Source organism: Bos grunniens, chromosome 8 (assembly GCF_055505025.1).
Source record: "Bos grunniens cultivar Pamir isolate PY7600 chromosome 8, Bosgru_T2T1.0, whole genome shotgun sequence".
Classification (NCBI taxonomy): domain Eukaryota; kingdom Metazoa; phylum Chordata; class Mammalia; order Artiodactyla; family Bovidae; genus Bos; species Bos grunniens.
The window spans coordinates 106,052,011-106,071,627 of NC_141172.1; the positions used below are offsets into that span (position 1 = coordinate 106,052,011).

At 48.0% G+C, this 19,617-nt stretch overlaps 1 protein-coding gene across 12 annotated transcripts in view; it reads right to left on the reverse strand.

Annotated features, from left to right (window-relative positions):
* Window positions 1-19,617, reverse strand: part of ASTN2 (astrotactin 2) — a 1,042,634-nt gene that overhangs the window by 811,024 nt on the left and 211,993 nt on the right. For all 12 annotated transcript variants that reach the window (XM_086413912.1, XM_086413911.1, XM_086413910.1 and 9 more), the window contains one exon: window positions 3,859-4,243. In XM_086413912.1, the coding sequence (XP_086270038.1) occupies window positions 3,859-4,243 (385 nt within the window). The remainder of the gene's footprint in view (window positions 1-3,858; window positions 4,244-19,617) is intronic.

The window sequence follows — 19,617 nt, forward strand, 5'->3', positions numbered from 1 at the left end:
AAGAATCAGGAATGCATGCTTTGCACACATGAGTAACGGACACGTCCGATGACTGAAAGGGCAAGCCTGGGGATTCTCTTTAAGGAACACAAGTCCTGGAAGGCCCCACCCCCAGTGAAATGGGCAGTCAGCATGATGCCACGTGGGCCGTTGAGCATGACAGCTATCGACAGCAGGGGTGCTGTCTGGCCAAGAGGCCGGGGCTCTTACCTGGACTCTGCCACGCCCTGGGAGAGACCCGGGACGGGTCAGGCTTCAGCTTCCATTTCCCAGGAGGCTTACTGGAATTTTTCTAAAAAAATTTTTACACTGATTTGTTTTCCCCCCTACCATAATACGAATCAGCCATAATTATACATATGTTCCCTTCCTTTTGAGCCTGACTTACCCCTCATCCCACCCTTCTAGTTCATCACAGAGCTCCAGACTGGGCTCCCTGTGTAACACAGCAGCTTCTCACCAGCTATTCGTCTTACACAAGACATATATACATAGAGAGAGGATGAAGATGAGATGGTGGGATGAGATGACAGAGGATGAGATGGTTGGATGGCATCACCGACTCGATGGATATGAGTTTGAGCAACCTCCGGGAGTTGGTGATGGACAGGAAGTCTGGCATGTTGCAGTCCAGGGGGTTGCAAAGAGTCAGACTCGACTGAGACTGAACTGATTTGTTGATGCTATTTTCTCCATCCGTCCCACCCTCTCCTTCCTCCTCGGTGTCCAAAAGTCCATTCTCTGCCTCTGTGCCTCCATTCCTTCCCTGCAAATAGGTTCGTCAATACCCTCTTTCTAGATTCCATATGTATGCTTTAGTATACTGTATCTGCTTTCCTCTTTCTGACTTACTCCACTTTGTATAACAGACTCTAGGTTCATCCCCAACCAGGGGCTGCTCTCTGCTGGGTTCTGGCCATCACTACTGATGGCCTCGGTCAACATTTTGGTTTCTAGAATCCCCAGATTTGAGGACAGTGAGATAGCTCGAGGCCTGGAACTGAGAACTTGGGGCTCTAGCCAATACTTGGATTTATTCGACTGATGGAATCATTTAGCCAACAGGCATTTTCAGAGCACCTATTAGGCATTAGTTACTGTGCTGGACATTAGTGAAACTGCCCTTGCTTTCAAAAGTCACGGGGCTGGGATGTACACCATGATGACTAGAGTCAATAATACTCTATTGTATATTTGAAAGTTGCTAAGAAAGTCAAGTTCTCATCACAAGAAAAATGTTGTCATGCTGTGAGGCCATGGATGTTAACTAGGCATTGTGGTGATCATTTCTCAACATGGACAAATACTGAATCATTGTATACCTGGAACTAATGCAAGACTGCATATTAATTATACCTCAATTAAAAAAAGAAATATTTTTTTTTAAAAAAGTCTCTACATCTAGAGTAGGAGACAGAAAGAGAAACTATTATTGAACAGTGGTAAGCGATAAGCTCAAAGTAATCACAGCCCACTCCAGGAACTGAAGGAGGTTCTAGACCTCTCCTCTTGGCCAGGCTGGGGAAGACTGTAGTGTGAAAAACAAATCCCACTCTAGGGAAACTTCTTTGGGGTTTGCAGTGCATTTATTATTTGAGCCCCACAGCAAAACTATGATGGGCAGAAGAAGAAGTTAGTCACTCAGTTGTGTCCAACTTTTGCGACCCCATGGGTTGTAGCCCACCAGGCTCCTCTATCCATGGACTTCTCCAGGCAAGAATACTGGAGTGGGTAGCCATTCCCTTCTCCAGGGATCCTCCTGACCCAGGGATTGAACTCCGGTCTCCTACATTACAGGCAGATTGTTTACCATCTGAGCTACCAGGGAAGCCCAAGAGATGAGCAAACTGGTCGCTAATTCACCCATTTTCCATATAAACACAGGAGGGCTTAATAAATTAGGCTACAAAGTCCACATCTAGGAAAACGGGATGATGCTTTCTGTCATGTCCAAGGGACTTTCTTCTTTAGACAAGAGAAGCAGGGTGCTATGACCTGATGGCATGGCTCCTGAATAACCTCAGTCTCTCGGGCCATCTTTCTTGTCTGACATTTGCTGGACATTCTTTACACGAGAGGCACTGCGCTAGGCAGCGCTGTGAAGAATGAAACCAATGCAGACTGCACTTGTTCTAAGATGAAAAGTCACACAAAAAATGATAAGTAATGTTTGACAAAGTGAAGAATTGAGGAGACTGTCAGTAAACCAACAGTTCAAAGACAGAAGAGATCACGGCGGAGAAGGGAAATGATGTGGACATTCCAGGGCACTGAGCAAACAATGGCGGCTGGCACCTAGAGGGAGGCAGGCAGGGAACAGGGAGCTGGATTAGGGAGCGTCTTAGGAACCCAGCAAAGACCGAGGGCCTGAGGTCTACAGGTACAGCTCTCAGGGATTCGGCAGGTACCATATCCTAGGCCTTCTGCTAGGTACTTGGTATACATTGATTTTTATATTTAATCCTTCCAAAAATCCTTCAATGAGGAGTCTGAGACTTGGAAGATTGAATTCCCATTTTTGTAGGTTGTTCAGCAAACAAAGGAGACAAGATTTGAACTCAGGTCCAAACAACCCCAAAACTGTTCTCTTACTTACTGTACCACTCTCTTCCCTCCCTAGGTTTCTAACCTTGACAAAAATGTCTCCTTTTTAAGAAATTCCTAAAGTTCCTATTTTCCACTGAGCATCATGGAAAGATGGATCTGAGAAAAAGGACCTTGAGTGCAGGAGGAAAGAATGTTAAGTTCACAGCTCAGGACTGGTCTGAGCAGTGATGATGATTTCTCTTGGCTCACAAACAGGAGTAGTTCTAAGACTAGAGCCTCTGGGCCAAACCTTGAACACATCACCATCACCAGGGTCATAAAGATGATATAGGAGGGAAAAAAGGGCAGAACAGTGATTCTATAGCATTTTCCTAAAGGAAAAATAGCCAAATTTCATCTATAAACAAACTGGAGGCATAGACACTGAAAAAAGACAGATATAAGCACATCCTGTATTCAGGTCTAAATAATCAATCGTCCTCCAACAGAACAATGAGAATGGGTCTTGGCAATAGCATATATGAAAAAAAGTGAGAGGTTTTAGTCATCTAAAAGTCAACCACAAGTCAGCAACAGCTGCAAAAAAACAAATGTGACTCAAGCTGCATGAACAGAAGCATAACACCAGGCAAAAAGGAGGTGAAAATTGCATTTTTCTCAACACAGGAGCATTCCCACCTTGAGGAACAGAGTGTCACTTCTGGTGTTACACTCCAAGACATGAAAAATTAGAATCTCCATCTAGAGGACAGTGACTAGAATGGCGAAATGTCTGAAAATATGTCACATCAGAGTGGCAGAAGAAACTGGGATTATTTGTTGATATTGATTTCTAAAAGTTACCAGGTGCCTTTTTTTCTCCCTGTTGTCATATTTCCCAAGAGCTGTCTTGGAGAAGGAAATTTCAGATTCAGTTTCTGATATGGAGAGCCAGAGAAACAGACTGCAACTCAGTCTAAGGAAAAACCTTCCAACAGTAGGGTCTGCAAGTGAGATGAGCTCTCTCCTGAGGAGTGAGAAGGCCATCCAGGGAGGCAATCAAGAAACACTAAAAGATGCTGAACTACATAACTTCTGACGCTCCTAAAAATTCTAATTCCAAGAATACTGACAGTCTTTATTTTTTCCCCCCTCACCATCACCAAAGAATCAAGAAGAAAGGAACTCTGAAAACCCAATAGAAGTTGGCCATAAGTCAAAAATGGCTTATCCCAGAAAACACTTCCTGTGTTCTCCTACCGTTCAGCTCCTGCGCCTCTCCCCAGCTCCCTAAAATGACCCCCCGGGAAGGTGGGATGCAACAAGACTCACCTTTCTTCTCGAAGTCACCCTTCTCTTCCCCTGGTCGGCCCAGGCTGTCCAGGCTGTGAGTCACCTGGCTGCCGAACTCGTCCTCACGGGAGACGTGGTTGGCCCGCCGGGGCAGGTCGTCCTCCTCTTCGTAGTCGTAGTCATCCAGGATGGGCGTCTCGCGGATGGGCACGCCGATGACCGAGTTATGCGCCTGCAGCCGGGAGGCGCGGAAGCTTTCCCGGGCCGGCGGGCCCAGCAGCACAGACGGGATGTAGTGAATCTCGTGCGTGGCTTCCGTGCTGGCGCTCTTCTGGGGGATGCGACGCCGCTTCTGCCAGCGCCGCTGGGCGTACAGCGCCACCGTGAACACCAGCAGCAGCAACAGCAGGGCAATGAGGCCACCCTGGAGCGGGAGGGAAGAAGGACACGCAAGTGGACCCCTGTTCTTTGGGCTGGAGTGCCAGAGAGGGGTCGCCGTCCACCACACGCAGCCCACGATCCCTGGGTTTGGCTCTCGGAGCCTCCGGAGCCCGCGGAGTGACACCGTTTCCAAACCTAGCTTTCTCACCAACAAGCTGTGTGACGTTGGAGAAACTGCTTCACCTCTCTGAGCCTTGCTTTTCACTTGTATAATGGTCAGCAAGAACCCCTGCCCTTCCTTCTTCAGGAGTCCCCACGAGGAACAAATGAGCTGAGTGATGAGCATGTCCGAGAGATGCATGCCGCTAAATACTAGGGTGGTGGCTTCACATCTAGAGTGTCTGAGTCCCGACTCTGCCTCTCACCAGCTGAGTGACCCCAGGCCATTTGAACACACCCTCTCAGCCTTGCTTCCTGGTCTCTAGAAAGAATCCACGGAGGGCTCAAGGGACAGCAGTCTTTCTTCCATCCTGCTGGGAATACACAAGTCAAACAATTTCTGTATCATCTATACTTTTATTATCTGAAACACTAGCCTTTTTAATGTTGAGTCCCCACAGGGGGCGTGGGACAAAGTAGGTACTTCATAAATATTTATTGAATGAATGAATGAACACATGCGCTCTTCTAGGGCTCCTTTCATCAGGAGTTTAAGGCACACTGCAGTTTATTTTTCTCTAATACATCCAACTGGTAAATATTTGGTTGAGTCTGCATACCATACATTAAATTGAAATAGGTAAAGTGTTTATGAACGGATCTTACATGATTCATGAGACTCATGAAATACTCTGCTCCGTGAGCTCCTCCAGGGCAGGGGTGTTTCTAAAGCCCATCTATGGTGCCCACAGCACCTGTCAAAGGCCGACATGGAAGATCTGCGTTCTCCTCGCCTGCCTTCTTTCACTCTGTCAGAAGCATCTGCATTGAGCAGGGCTAGCCCCTTGGATAGCTGCTTCTCTTCTGTATATACTGTGCTTTTTGCCTGGGAGATTCCAGACCACTATGTAGAGTCCCTGTTGTGTAACCCAAGAGTTGGGGAGGACCATGCCTGTGGTTAGGAGGAGAGGGGTGAAGAAATCAAGAGACTCTGAAGCTCAGATGCTGAGTAGCAGAGCAAGCTCTGAGCCTCAGAGTGTGAGCGTGAGAGTGTGTGTGTGTGTGTGTGTGTGTGTGTGTGTGTGTGTGTGTGTGTGTGTGTGTGTGTGTGTTTGGCTTTTTAGCTTTAAAACCTGTATTCTTTCGACCATACCCATTGGCTGATTGTTCTGCCTTAACTCATTAAAGGCAAGGGCAATTTCTGAAAACCACTTGTATAACATCTAGCAAAGATGACAGATGTTAACTAACCCTGAACAGATTACCTTGGTGGGGAGATGACTGCGGTTAAGCATACCTGTTTAGGCTAAGAAGAACATCATTTACTAAAATGATTCAGCTGTCCTGTTGACTAAAAATGATGATTCTTTTTTTCAAGTCCTTCAGCTCTCTAAGCTAGAATTCATCACCTCCATGGGGAGTGGGTGGTGAGTGGGCTCGGAGGTGGCCAGGGCTGCAGGCATGGCTGACAGCCCTGTTTTGACTCTGGCAATGAGTTACTCTGGGATCCCCAGGAAGGTTTCTCTGGATGTCAGAACTCAGAAGTAAATATACAAACCAAACAAAGCTCTAAGTATATGTATTTCTGTGTGTGGGTGGGCGCAGTCTGTCAAGTGTGCATGAAATGTGTGTGTGTGGCACCACTGGAGCCCCAGAAAAATAAGAACACACCCCTTTCTCCTCCACAGAACATATAATAGAGACTGCTCTAGGTCTAGAAGTCATGTATGATGTGGTATTGTCAGTTTTTTTGCATCAGAGATAAGAAAGGCAAGCGACAGAGGGTGGAGTGTGGACGGAAGAGATGCTAAGAAAAATGAGTGAGGAGAAAAAGGAGGCAAGAAGAACCCTATCACTTCATACACAAAACAGTAGACCCGCCCCTTACTATTTTTAATGTTATTTTATTTAATCTTCAAGACAATCCTCTGTGATAAGGGATTATATGTTCCATTCCATACATGAAATGAGGAAAAGTCAGAGAGGTTACGGAATTGCTTAAAGTCACACAGGCTTTGATCCTAGGTCCAGCTGGGAATAAAAAGCCAAAATGTGGTGGAGCAGGAATGTGAACCCAGCTCTTCACTGCATAGCCAGTGGCTACTGCAGAGCAATTGTACAGCCCATAGGGAAGGAAAAGAAAAGTGAGAAAGATGGTGAGGGTGCACAAAGAAAAAGGGAACCCCAGGAAGGGAAGGGAAAATGCTGTTTTCAAATCCAGGATTCAGTGGGCACGTCTCAAGGCAGCCTCTGCAGTGAAGACTTTAATTTTGCTCCATTGTTGCCTGATTCATCCCTTCTCATCTTTGGTTGTTTCGTTCTCTGTAACCCTCCCTACAGACCTTCCCTGCTCCCAGAGCCCTTCATCCCCACTCTGCCCACTCCAGTTATGGGTGTGTGGCCCTGTTCTCAGACCCAGAGCCAAAACTGACCTGGGAAAGATGAGGCTTAACCAACCTGTCCACAGGCAATTACCGTACCACATCATATTGGCTCTCTTCCCCCATCAAATCCCAACTACCCTCCCAGGTCACCCATGCAGTGCTGGATCAGCTCATAAAGCACCTCGGGGAACTCCTGTATCATGCACAGAGGCCAAGAGCTGACCTCAGAGGGACACAGTTTTAGTCCAGGTTCTCCTACTTAGAGGCTGCATGACCTTGACTAGGTCACTGCCTTTCAGAGCCTTGGTTTCCTCATGGGTTATATGAAGGCAGTATTCAGTAGCACCTCAATGGATCATTGTGAGGCTAAGTGAGATGCCCATAGAGTACTTAGTGTTGTGTGGGGCACATGTGACTGCTCACAGCTACTGCTATTGTCAACAGCATTCAGGAAGTACATATTTAATGCTGAATGAATGAATGAATGAATGATTGACCTTTTGCCCCTAACGGCTTCCCTGGTGACTCAGACAGTAAAGAATCTGCCTGCAGTGTGGGAGACCCAGGTTTCATCCCTGGGTTGGGAAGATCCCCTGAAGAAGAGAATGGCTATCCACTCCAGTATTCTTGCCTGGAGAATTCCACAGAGGAGCCTTGTGGGCTATATATAGTCCATGGGGCTGCAAAGAGTCATACACAACTGAACAAGTAACACACAATATTACCTCTGCCCCAGGATGCTCATTCTGCAAAACTTGTCGTGGATTCCCAAACCCTTCTCAATGTAGACCAAACACTTCAATGAAAGTGAAAAGTGAAAGTGAAATCGCTCAGTCATGTCTGACTCTTTGCAACCCCCATGGACTGTTACCTACCAGGCTCCTCTGTCCATGGGATTTTCCAGGAAAGAGTACTGGAGTGGGTGCCATTTCCTTCTCCAGGGGATCTTCCCAACCCAGGGATCGAACCCAGGTCTCCTGCACTGCAGGCAGATGCTTTACCATCTGAGCCACCAGGGAAGCTGAACACTTGGATATGCTCTCTCATTTAGCTTCACACCTGTGCATGTTAGGTATCCCTGTCCTATGTTATGTGAGGAAAGAGGCCCAAAGACAGGAGGCTGTTGATGTAGGCAGTGTGGCTGAACTCCATCATGGATTCACAGTTCTGCTTGGGGTGGGAAGGGCCAGGTGCTCAAGGTGTAATCAGCCTCACTTCTGCTTCCTCAACTTACCTGGGCAACTTCAGACACAGATTTCCCAGCACAGAGAACCCCCAGGAGGAGGCAGCAGAGGGAAACCCCCCACCTCCCTCCCTCCACTGTGATGGAAGCTGAGCTTGGGACCTTTAGCTTCATGATCTGCCGACTCGTTTGATGTAACCCCAAGCCAGTGGCTCCAACCCTCTTATTGGGGTACAGGCTCCCTGCCCCTCATTCCCCAGCCTGTCCTGACCTTTGCTCCCCCCAGCTAAGCTCTCAGCTAATCCAATGGCCATATGGCTTCCATTATAGATCAGGATTTTACTGTGAAAATTTGGGCCAAAGAGAATTCCAGGGATCAAGGGCTCACAGTGCCACTGACCCACTGAAACAGACACCCCCCAGGCTGGGCTCCTAAAGGGCTCCGGGGGCCTCATCCAAGACACAGTAGCAGCTCAGGTGATGTTTCTAGCACCACTGACCAGCCCTCCTTCCTTCCTAGACCCTAAAGGAGTGGTGGGTTAGGCTCAGAGCAGGCAGGAAAAAGTTCTGAATTCAAGTTCACTCATGTGATCTTGAATTTCCTTGTTCACCCACTGTGTGATCTCAAATTTCCTCGATGCCCTCCAGACCCTCAGTTCACTCATCTGTAAAATGGACTTGGTACTACTTGGAATAGTATAGCACACAGTTAGGGCCAAAGGCTGGGGATCAGAGAGACTTCTTTATAATCTCACGCCATCACATAAAAACTGGGCAATCTTGGACAAAGGGCTGAACCTCTCTGAATCACAATTTTCTCATTCACAAAATTGTGTAAAAAGTGTCCTTACTCAGGGAGGTTAGATGTGAGTTCACGGATGTGACGTGTGGCGCTCAGGGCCTAGCACATGGAGACCCACGACACTCATTCGTGGCACACACAAGGTTGTCGTGTACATGAAATCAGGACAGTGCTGCGACAGCCCTTGTACACTGAAGCGTACTGTGCACAAGCAAAGGGTTGCAAGAGAAGCGTGTGGCCACCCCTGTCCTAGTGAGACGTCCCACCCAAAGAAAGCAGAAGAGTGACTCAGGGTCAGGGAGAAACTACGGCCTGCATCCACCAGGACAGGTCCAGGCTGCTGCGTCGCTCCATTCCTGAGGGTCTGGACCCCCACGTCCCGGCGGTCTTCCTTCAGGGCAAGCAAACAAAAGCAGGAGCTGTTGCTGGAAAGGGGGGCAGGGCCAGAGTGTCCAGCCACCGAGTCAGCCCGCCAAGAGCAAACACAGATCCAGCAGGGGAGAAACCACTGCAGGGTGAGGAGGGAGTGCAGGAGGGAGAGGAGGGTGCAGGCAGAAGGCTGTGGATTGTTAGAAAGCAAGTTAAGAAGAATCTGAGGCTCGAGGCGGTGGCAAGCTGAGGTCCTGTGGGCCTCAGGGACAACCCGATGCCAAATCCGATTTGGACAATGTGTTCCCTCTAGGGCAGCCCGAGACCAACAAGATCGGAGAAGCAGCAGCAAGTCCCAGAAATAAAAATCCCAGTCTGTTGGTTAGGGGTCAGTTTCTGCGAGACTGCAAAAAGCACAAGCCTTGGGTGATGACTTTTACCTTCTTCTTATGGGACTGAAGATTTCACTAAACTGCCAGGCAGGAAATGGGAAAGAGAGGGGAAATGGAGTGTGTGTTCCCATTTGTTCTGGAACGTTCCCTACCAGAAGCCTCTCTAGAGCAGGATCTGCACACTTTTCTTCTGTTACTGACACTGAGTCTCAGCTCTCTCAGTGGAGCCAGGCATGGGTGAGGGTGGGTGATGTCAAGGGCAAACTGACATGATGGGGTAACCAGGTGTCGCTGGGGCGTTCAGGCCGCTGTGGGGTCCCTGTCCCTGCTTGCCTTTGGCCATGACAAGCTGGCTAAGACGGTCCGCTTCCTTGTGCTACAACAGGCTCACCTACAAAAATGTGCTGGTTGGTCCCAATGGGAAAGGTCAAGTAAGGCTAAGGATGAAACAAGACAATAAAAGGTTAGGATGAAAGGTCTGGCTCCACTGATAAACACCGGCCTCGGCCCTTCAGTTGCTCTAGTCCTCCATCCCAAATCCAGTCCTCCCATGCCCTTCCCCTTTGCTTGAAGCCCTTTCCTGACACTGCTCCCTCCCACTCTCAGAATAATGTCCAGATCCCCAGCCTGGCACCCAAGTCCCTTCGTGTCTAGGTCTCTGCTTCCTTCTCAAGCCTCCCCCACCCCCAAGTCCTACCTCATATCCAGTCCAGGAGTTGTGCTATGGCGTTAGTGTCCCCTCAGATTGCAATGCTCCGAGAGCTTCCCCAAGGGCTCCTCCCTCAATCCAGAGCTCTCAGTCACTCATTCCCTGTAGCGGTGCCCACCCAGAACTGCAGAAAGCGGTTTTACTTGGAAATAGAGTCTTTGCATTTGTGATTAATTGAGATGAGGGCATACTGGACTGGGTGGGCCCTCAATCCAGGGACTGGTGTCCTTATAGGAAGGAAGGAGCAAGGACCTACTGAATAGCACAGGGGACCCTGCTCAACGTAATGCAGCAGTCTGGATGGGAAGGGAGTTTGGGAGAAAATGGATACACACATAGGTTTGGCTGAGTCACTGCTGGGCACCTGAAACTATCATCATGACATTGTTAATCGGCTATACTTTAAAATAAAATTAAATTTTTTAAAAGGAAGGAAGGGACGGACACACACACACATACACACACACACACAGCCATATAGTGATAGAGACAGAGACCGGCTGGATGCCTTTATGAGCTAAGGAAAACCAAAGATTGCTCGCAACCATCAGAAGCTACTGGGAGGCATGGGACATATTCTCAGATTCTCCCTCGGACCCTCCAAATGAGCAGACCCCGATGACATCTTGATCTGGGGCTTCTGGCCCCCTGAACCCCAAGAGAATAAATTCCCATTGTTTTAAGCACCTGCCCCCAAACCCAGTGCATCGTGATTAACTATGGCAGCCTGGGAAACGGATACACTCATCTTCATCTGCTCATCTCAATGCACCCAGCCATCTCAGCTTGGCCATTACCTCCTCGGGGAGCATCTTTTCCTCTGCAAGCTGGAATGAGGTTGTGCCCTCCTACTGCTCAAATCCCATGGCTGTCAGTTATCCAGCTCCACTGCTACAACCTAACAGTCTGGTTGACCATTTTCCCACTGGAGTTTCTAAGCTTTCATTTATCCAGCCTAAAACTTAGAGCTTGGCCCAGAAAGGTGCTTAATGAACACCCAGAAGCCTAAAACCTGCCCTAACTTCACCAGAGGAATGTAAATCTGGCAGCCCCGGTACCAGCTCTGACTTCAGTGTCCAGAGGACCCCTTATCAGACCTGAGACGGCCCCTCCTTGCAGCTCTGCCTTTATCCCAGCGCTCAAGCCTCCAGCTGGTTTGCTTACATACACGATATCAAACACGGAAAAACACGCAGAGGTGAAACATTCAAAGCACCCTCAAAACCGCCCCACTGAGAGAGCCTTCTGAAAAGTCAAACTTAGAACCCCATAGAGCCTGGCCCCATTTTAATCTATTTTCCCTGTTAGAATATCCAGGCACGGGAGAAGGAGCCAGAGAAAGGAAAGAAAAGGATAATGTGAGAAATGCTTTATTTGACAATGTGTCATTCGGAAACTGATTATTTCTGTCTTCGGCCTTTTTAATATTCCCTCACAACGGCCAAGCTGCAAAAGGATTTGGTATTCTAAGACTGGATTTATAATACTCTGTTTGGCGGTGATAAGAACATGGGCCTTTAATCCTCAGAGCTGTGAACATGCATATTCTCCCAAGTAATGTCCTTCCCTTCCCGTCACTTGTGTCTGGTCCCAACAGCTAGCCCCAGCATGGCTGAGGCCTGCTGACCCACTGGGGGTTCTCCTGGCCATATGCTGGGTGACAGTTAATCAGCAAAGGGGCTGGGCCTTCAAGTTCTCTGGGACGTCTTCTTCCAGGCTTCAGACTGTGCATAAACTGGAGGGAGTATAAGAGAACAGTCCAAACCCTCAGTGCTACAGATGAGGAAACAGGCTCAGGGAGTGAAAGTGACTTGCCCAAGATCACAGAACATCCTGAAATGGGCTTTGGGGGCAGAATATGCAGCCAGCACTCCACAAAGCTGCTAAGAAATCATGACTCCTGATAGCTTGATCTACAAAATAGTTTCTTTCTCCAAACGTTCTTTCCATCCTTTGCCACCATCACAAGTGCCTTTCACCATGTCAATGCAGCCTGAACGACCTCCCAGGCTTTATTCCATCTCCCTCACTGTTCTCAACCCATCTTCTAGTATAACTAAGGCACAGCTGGAAACAAGGCCCCTCCCAACAGAGTAAGCTGGGAAGTCCTGCAGTGTGACAGTTCAAGTTCATCAACCACTTAAATCTCAGAATGTATGGCTTTGAGACACCCTTCTCAAAACGTGTGCTTCCGCCATCGGTGCCCCCAGCTCTGCCGAGTGCCGACCGTAGGGTGGGCACCATGCCAAGTATCCGACCACCTGGGAGCTCACCATTCCTATTCAGTGCTCTGGGATCTCCTCTGCCTGAAAGATCGCTGTCACTGCTATCCCTCACCTCCACATCTGTAAGCTGACATACCAGGCAGGCTTCATGGCTACCTCCAATATACTCTCTGTGGGGAACTCCTCGGGGGCTTCCCCATCTGCAGCCTTAGCCAGAAGGAATTGCTCTATCTTCCGGATCCCCAGAATATTTCATCTCAACCCTCACTTCAGGAACTTCAGCATTTTCTGGCTTGTATTAAAGCTTTAGCATTCCCTACCTTGTCTTAGAGTTACTGATGCTCAAGCTCCCCTACTGCTGAGATGATTATACCCATAGCACAGATGGAAAAGCAGAGGCTCAGGAGACAGACTTGCTTGAGAACACACAATAAGGTGGCAAATGCATGCGACAAGGCCTCCCAGCGGGGCCGCTTCCAGGGAAACTGCAGGCCCGCTCTCTCACAGACGGGGGACGGCCACTGGGCCTTGAGGAGAATAAGATGGTGACATAGGCTCGAACCATACTGCCAAAGGCCTGATTAGTCTTTAGGCATTAAGGATCCGAGACTTATTTTTTTTAGCAACAGAGTGGCGTGATCACACTGTGCGGGGAGACTAGAATCTGGGAGACCAGTGAGCTAGCCATTCATAATCGTCTAGGACCTGGACTGGGGGGCAATTTTGCCCTGCAAGAGACACTTGGTAATGGACACATTTTTGGTTGTCACAACTGGGTAAAAGGTATGACTGGCATTTAATGGTAGAGGCTGGGAAATCTGTCAGCATCCTACATGGATGCTTACAGGATGGCCAGGAACAACAGAGAATTGCCTCTTTCAATAATGTGCAGAGATGGAAGAAGGCCTGGCCTAAGGGAGAGATGATAAGACCTGAGATTAGGGCAGCTGAAGTGAGCAGTTAGCTAATGGGGTAGAAATAAGATACACCACGGGACGGAAAGCCTTGGGGTTTGATTGGCAGGAAAGGGAGAGAGAGAGAGTGCAGCATGACGGTGAGCTGTGGATCCTGTCACTGCGTCAGAGATGAATCTATCTGTGTGTGAACTTTTCCCTAGGTAAGCTCCCAGAAGGTTATGAAAGATCCCAGCACAAAATCAAATGAAATAAGTTTACGCCTGTGAACAATGAGTGGATAAATGCACAACAAAGATTTGCATATACATATTATATACATGTACCTATGTATCCATGTGTATAAAAATACACTGAGACCTATCTTTATGTACCTATAGTTGGCTATATTTATGTAGAGTTATCTCTTTGCCTCTAGACAGATATAGAGTGACCTATTTAAGGAGGTCCCATTATAGAAAATGAAACTTTTTTCTTTTAAACTAATCATCTACTTACACTGTGTCTACTAGCAACCCTATTTTATTTCCCAAGATAATGCCGAAGGAATAAAGTGAAAATGCAGAAGCTTTTTGGAACACACTCCCCATCCAGCTCTAATCTCCTTAATTATCTTTAGATCAGATCAGAAACCTTCAGTGATCATTCTGAACCCTTTAGCAATTCATCAAGGAGAAAACTAATGAACATTGAGCCAGACAGACATGGATTTGGCTGTACTATCTTTCCTGTGAGTGTCTGGTCCGTTGCTTGCGTTTCCTCAGTTTTCTCATCTGTAAATTGGGTTACTAACACCTAACTCAGAGGGTTTGGGGAGGATTACATGATACTGACCATAATGGTTTGCAAGTTATGGGTCTCAAGAAATATTAGAATCCTTGGTATTAATTCAAGGTCTTATTTCCTGAAAAAAATCAGATACAAGGTAATAGTGAAGCTGCGGAACTCCCTCCATTAAAGTATAAGGTAGTCTCTGTACAGTTTCCCAAAGAATTCTCCTGATCACCCTGCTCTCCTCCTACAGATTTCAAGCTCTGTGACCTTGACCATGGCCCCTCCCCATTTTGGGGCGAGTAGATAAGATCAGCTGGTGTCTAACAGTCCTTCCAGCTCCAATATTCTAGAACAGAAAGGAAAAGGCAAACGTGGAGGCATCTGTGGCCAGGTGAAATATATATATATATATATATATATATATATATATATATAATCACGACATCCTGCCTCACATTTCAGTTGTATAAGCATAAACTAATTACACCAGTGAGCCCTCCAGTGCCCCTCGCACCATCTCATACAGCTGTGCTTTCGCTCAGGTTGTTCACTCTGCATGAAATGCCTGTGCGCTGCCGCACTACCCTCCCCCCCACCGACCAACTCCTGCTGATTTGTCTAGTCCTTTAAACCTCAGTTCTTGGGTCATGAGTTCTCAACAAACCTTTGTGAAACCTGCAGTCTCTGGCTTGTTAAACGGTCACCTGTTAGGACCCTCAGTGACTCCTCCTTCTGTCTGCCAACTACCCTCTCATCACCTGAGTGCCCCCGGAGAGCATCCTTAATCAACTCTGTGTACCCAAGACCAAGCCCCGGGTCCAATCCTGAGTAGATCTCATTATGTGTTGATTGTATTTCCACAGTGAGAGGCAGTGAAGGGAAGGCCAGGGTTTTATTTATTTCTGAATAAATTTGAATGGTACATGGTACACAGTAGATCTGCAATTACTTCTTGGAAGAATTAATGAATGAATCCATTATAAATGCCTCTTGGAGGGTAGGTGACTGATGTATACCTACATCTGTTTGGCAAGTCTCCATCTGTGTGGGAGAGAGAGGAGGGAAAACAATTCATAGGAGGCGTTTAGCACAAATCAGTATCCTTCTCCACATCCTCGGACGGCCTCTCAAGTTCTGTCGGAAATTCCACTCTGAAGATGGATGAATGGAGACGGGGGCAGAAAGCATCTTTCAGAGGACTGATTTTTTTTTTGCCTATTCTTTGAGTCATGAACATAAACAGATGAACCCAGGTAACTACGGAGGAGCCGTGCACTCATTCACTGATTCACCCGGGGAAGGGCATGTCTGGAATCAGGCAGGTCCAAGTTCAAGTTCTTACTCTGCCACTTTCTACTGGGGCGACCTTCTCTCAGTGAGACTGTTTTTTACACTTCTAACGTGAAATAATACTATTCACCAAAATGGGCTGTTGTGAGGATTAGATAAGGTGATGTATGTAAAATATGTCATCCAGCCCTGGACCTATTAAAATACATTCAATACAGGACTGTTGTTGGCTTAATTATCATTACCAATATTGTCAAGCTTCATCCCTGTGCTAAACCTTCTGCCTGAATTTGGGAACACACAGATAAGGCCTCAAGAACTTGCAGTCAGTTTGGGGAAATAGATAAGTGAGCAGATAATGACTGCAATGCCCCGTTTGATAAGCTCTACTCCAGAAGGACACATAGTAAGAAGCAAAAGTTTTGATGGCTTCTAAGTGCAAAACATAGAAGGGGTGTGAACAAAGTCTCCCTTGCTGTTCTAATTACAGTCACGTTCAGAGGTGGAGGAGTGGGCTGGCCTGCTGAGTCCAGTCACACCCAAAACAGGACAGAAAGCCTGGCTAACCAACTATACAGCCTGCCGACCACACGGGCTCTGGAGGAGACGGCCCGGGTTCTGGTTCCTGTGCTGTCACGTACTGGCCGTGGACTTTTGGGTGGGTCACTGTCCTTTTCTAAGCCTCGGTCTCACTGGAAAGTTGAGCAGAGCAGTCTTCACAGAACACGGCTATCGTGAGCATTAAACCAGCAAATGCACAAAGACGGATTCAAGATAATGTTTAGAACACAGCCAGTGGTCAAAAAACGGTGGTTTAAAACTTTTGAGGAAAGCCGCCTTGAGAGAGAAATCAGAAATCCTAGATCCTAGCTCCAGCCCTGTCCCCTTACAAACTAAGGAAGTTTGCAGAAAGCTCACTGGTCCTCATGTGCATTTTTTTTTTTTTTTAACAAGGTGGCCATAGCAACTTCGTGAGCAAAGTGTTCTTCATTTAACACACAAGGCAAGCCAGCCTCCAAGAGGTGACTGTGCCGAGGTGATAGACTCAACTAGAGGCAGGGAACACACTTGTTCCAGAGTCCAAAGTCTGTGATGATCCCGAAGCTTTCAGTTTGCCCCTGTGGTCGGTGGTACCCGGAGCCTATGTCCTTTGCTTAGGGCATCATTCACAGGGAATGTGTCTCAGACATGCCTTTTAAAGTCCATGGAGAGACTCCTATTACCATGCCAACCGTAAACCAACAACCCAGTCCTCTGAGGTTGAAAGAAGGGCTCAGACTGGCAAGGGTGCCGGAGGCTATGGACAAACTGTTCAATACTTAATGTAACGAACTAACTTTTGTACAGGGAGCTTCCCACGTGAGCTGGCTTCTTGAGAAACCTGGGGTGGGGAAAGGAAGTGTGGTGCAGATGCTGGTCTGCAAACAGCACATAATATCATCAGTGAAGACCTCCCATTCCTCGCCTGGTAGATGGTACCCTGCCCTCTTGTGTCCATCAGAGCATCTCTTTGTCCTTTCCTTTCTTTAACTTTCTTCAAAGCACTTACTCTCCCCATTGTGGTACATTAACGTGTTAACTTTGTTTATGGCTCTAATGGAACAGACCATCCGTAAGGTTTGGTTTATTACTTCATTGTCAGTGTTGAGAGCAGCACTCAGTGCTTTGTTGATGCTTACTAAATATCTTTTGGATGGATGGATAGATGGATGGATGGGTGGATCGATGTATAAGTGGATAAATGAATGGGTAGATAGATGATTCCACAAATGTCCTGCAAGCCCCAAAATGGAAAGGGCCGGGTCTAAGTCATCTTTGAGTCCTGTCCTAGGGCTAGAAGACTAGAAGATATTTAGTGAATTCGTACACACACACACACACACACAAACTCCCGATAATCCCCTCCTAGATTAAGGAAGGGACACTGTTCTATGGGTTATTAAAAGGCAAACAGGACTACAGTCTGGCTACTTCTCCCTGTTTTAGGGGCAAAGAGAATGAGTTGGTCTGCACTGCAACCCTGTTGAATCATTTATTCACTTTTAAATGCTCAGGAGACAATGAACCAGAAAGCAAAGAGGTGAGGGGATGTGTGACCCAATTATTCATGCACAGTCGCCTTCCACAGAGAGCAAACTGATAGCTATACCTGTTTGCCATTCCCAGCGCTATGTCTGCATGGACATAAAAGACTTTAAGTGAAAAGGGACATCCACGCTACAGCATCAGGTCCGGACTCTCACTGAGCAGCCGGACAGCCCTGGGCCCACCACTTCACCTTTCTGAGCCTCGGTTTCCTCATCTTTAAAAAGATCACAGTAACAGGCACCTTTTCCTCTTTATGGAAGGACTCCATTAAGAGTCAAATTTATAAAAGAACTTCCTATGTTGCGAACTGACTTGCACATGTCAATGTTTAGGAAAATCTGTTGAAGAAGGAAGAAACCCAACAGCAGCAGGAACTCGGGCAGAGAGTGATTGAAGTCACAGAAAAAGCTGCAGATGCGGAGACTTTCTAATCTCCCCAGTGTCTCCATCGTTTACCCACCAACCTTCCTCAAAACCTATTATGAGTCACACACCAGGGGTCTCTTGGAGACACTCTTTTGCTGCTGTTTCCCAGCACTGGGGATGGGGCTGTTAGCTGTCTGGAAGGCAGGCTGTGATGGCCTGGCAATCTCCTACTGGGCCTGATCATGAAACCCCAGGAAAGGCAGTTACGAAGGGCAGAGGGTCAAGCACAAGATGCCAACCAATGAGAAGGGAGAAGAAGGGAGCTCAGAGGGAGGTTGGTCCGAACAACGACAGAGGCAGGAAGCAAAATAACCCAGAGCTCTCCGTGCACCCGTTAGGACTGACCTAGGATGATTCACCCTCTCCTCTCTGAGTTTCTACTCCATCTCCTGAGTTTTCAGAAACACAGGATCCAGCATTTCCTGAGTACGCCAAGTTAGCAGAGGGAATTGCCAGCCACCTCCTGCCTTATTCTCAGTCGTCCTTCTTCCCTCGGGGACGCTCTCCACCCCAGCCAACACTCGGGCAACCCAGGGCACAGGCTGCAGGGGGGCTGGGAAGTGATGCTTTCCTTTCTTGTTCAGGGAACATCTCACCCGAAACACTGATAACCTCCCCTAACCTCCACCGCGAGCGTGAAGCCCCTCAGCACGTGTTCTCTGAGACCCTGCTGTCACAAGCTGGGCTGTTCCCCCAATCCCTCCCTAAGATATTTTGTATCTATATCCTTCCAAGGTCCACCCTCAGCTCCGCTTCCAAGAGTGTGCACTGTCCTTAGCTCAAGTCCAGGGACCCAAAATCCCAGAATCTCCAGCCTAAAGGGGTCACTGCCAACTCTCCCAAACCAGCCACCCAAGAAGACACATCATTCAGGGGGCAACCAGAGTGGTCAGTGAGGCTGGAAAGGTGAGTGTGGGAGCAGCCCAGAGCTGCATAAAGAGGAACGGGACGCAGCTCAACCAAGTGACTAGGTCACAGAGTCACTGCCTCCCCATTCTGGGAAGGGCCTGAACTCAGCCCAACACAACGAGCCTGGATTCCTGGCCCCTCCAGAGCCCTGTGCGTTCTGAACCAACCAGACCACCCTGCAGGAACAACGGACGTGGAAGGGGACTGCCCCATAGAAAGGCCCTGTTTCTGAATATCGTCTTACCCCTGAGCCTCCAAGGATGCTGGGGCTAGTGGGTCCCGAGGTGGCTGTAAAGGTCACCAGAAACTGGGCGGCTCGGTCCCCACCGCCCGGTCCCCGCTGCCCAGTCCACAGACTGTTCTCAGCCCTTGTTCTGTTACTATCACCACATTCACCAAAACTGTATGGTCTCTCTTTCCTTTATAGGCAGCTTTTTTTTTTCTTGCATTCTCTTTCTCACTCTGAAAGCTTTTATATCCCCCCGCCTTTTTATCCACACTGCTGAAATTGTACCACAGTGCAACTCGGTGTAGAGTTTTATTGCTTTTTCTTTCCTTTTTGGTTCTCAGTGGGCACTTTCGATCTGAATAGTAGCTCCCTTCGTCCGCACAGGGAGGAATTCTGGCATGACTCCTTCCCTCCCATTGTCTGTGACTGGTTTCTGGGGCTCTTCCCCTTTTGCTCTCAACACACAAATGTTCTAGGGGCTTGGCCAGGGTCCCTTGCTCGTCACACCTCCCTGGGTTCAGGGCTGCATGCCCTTCCGGGAGGCAGAGAGCAGGCTGGCAGTGG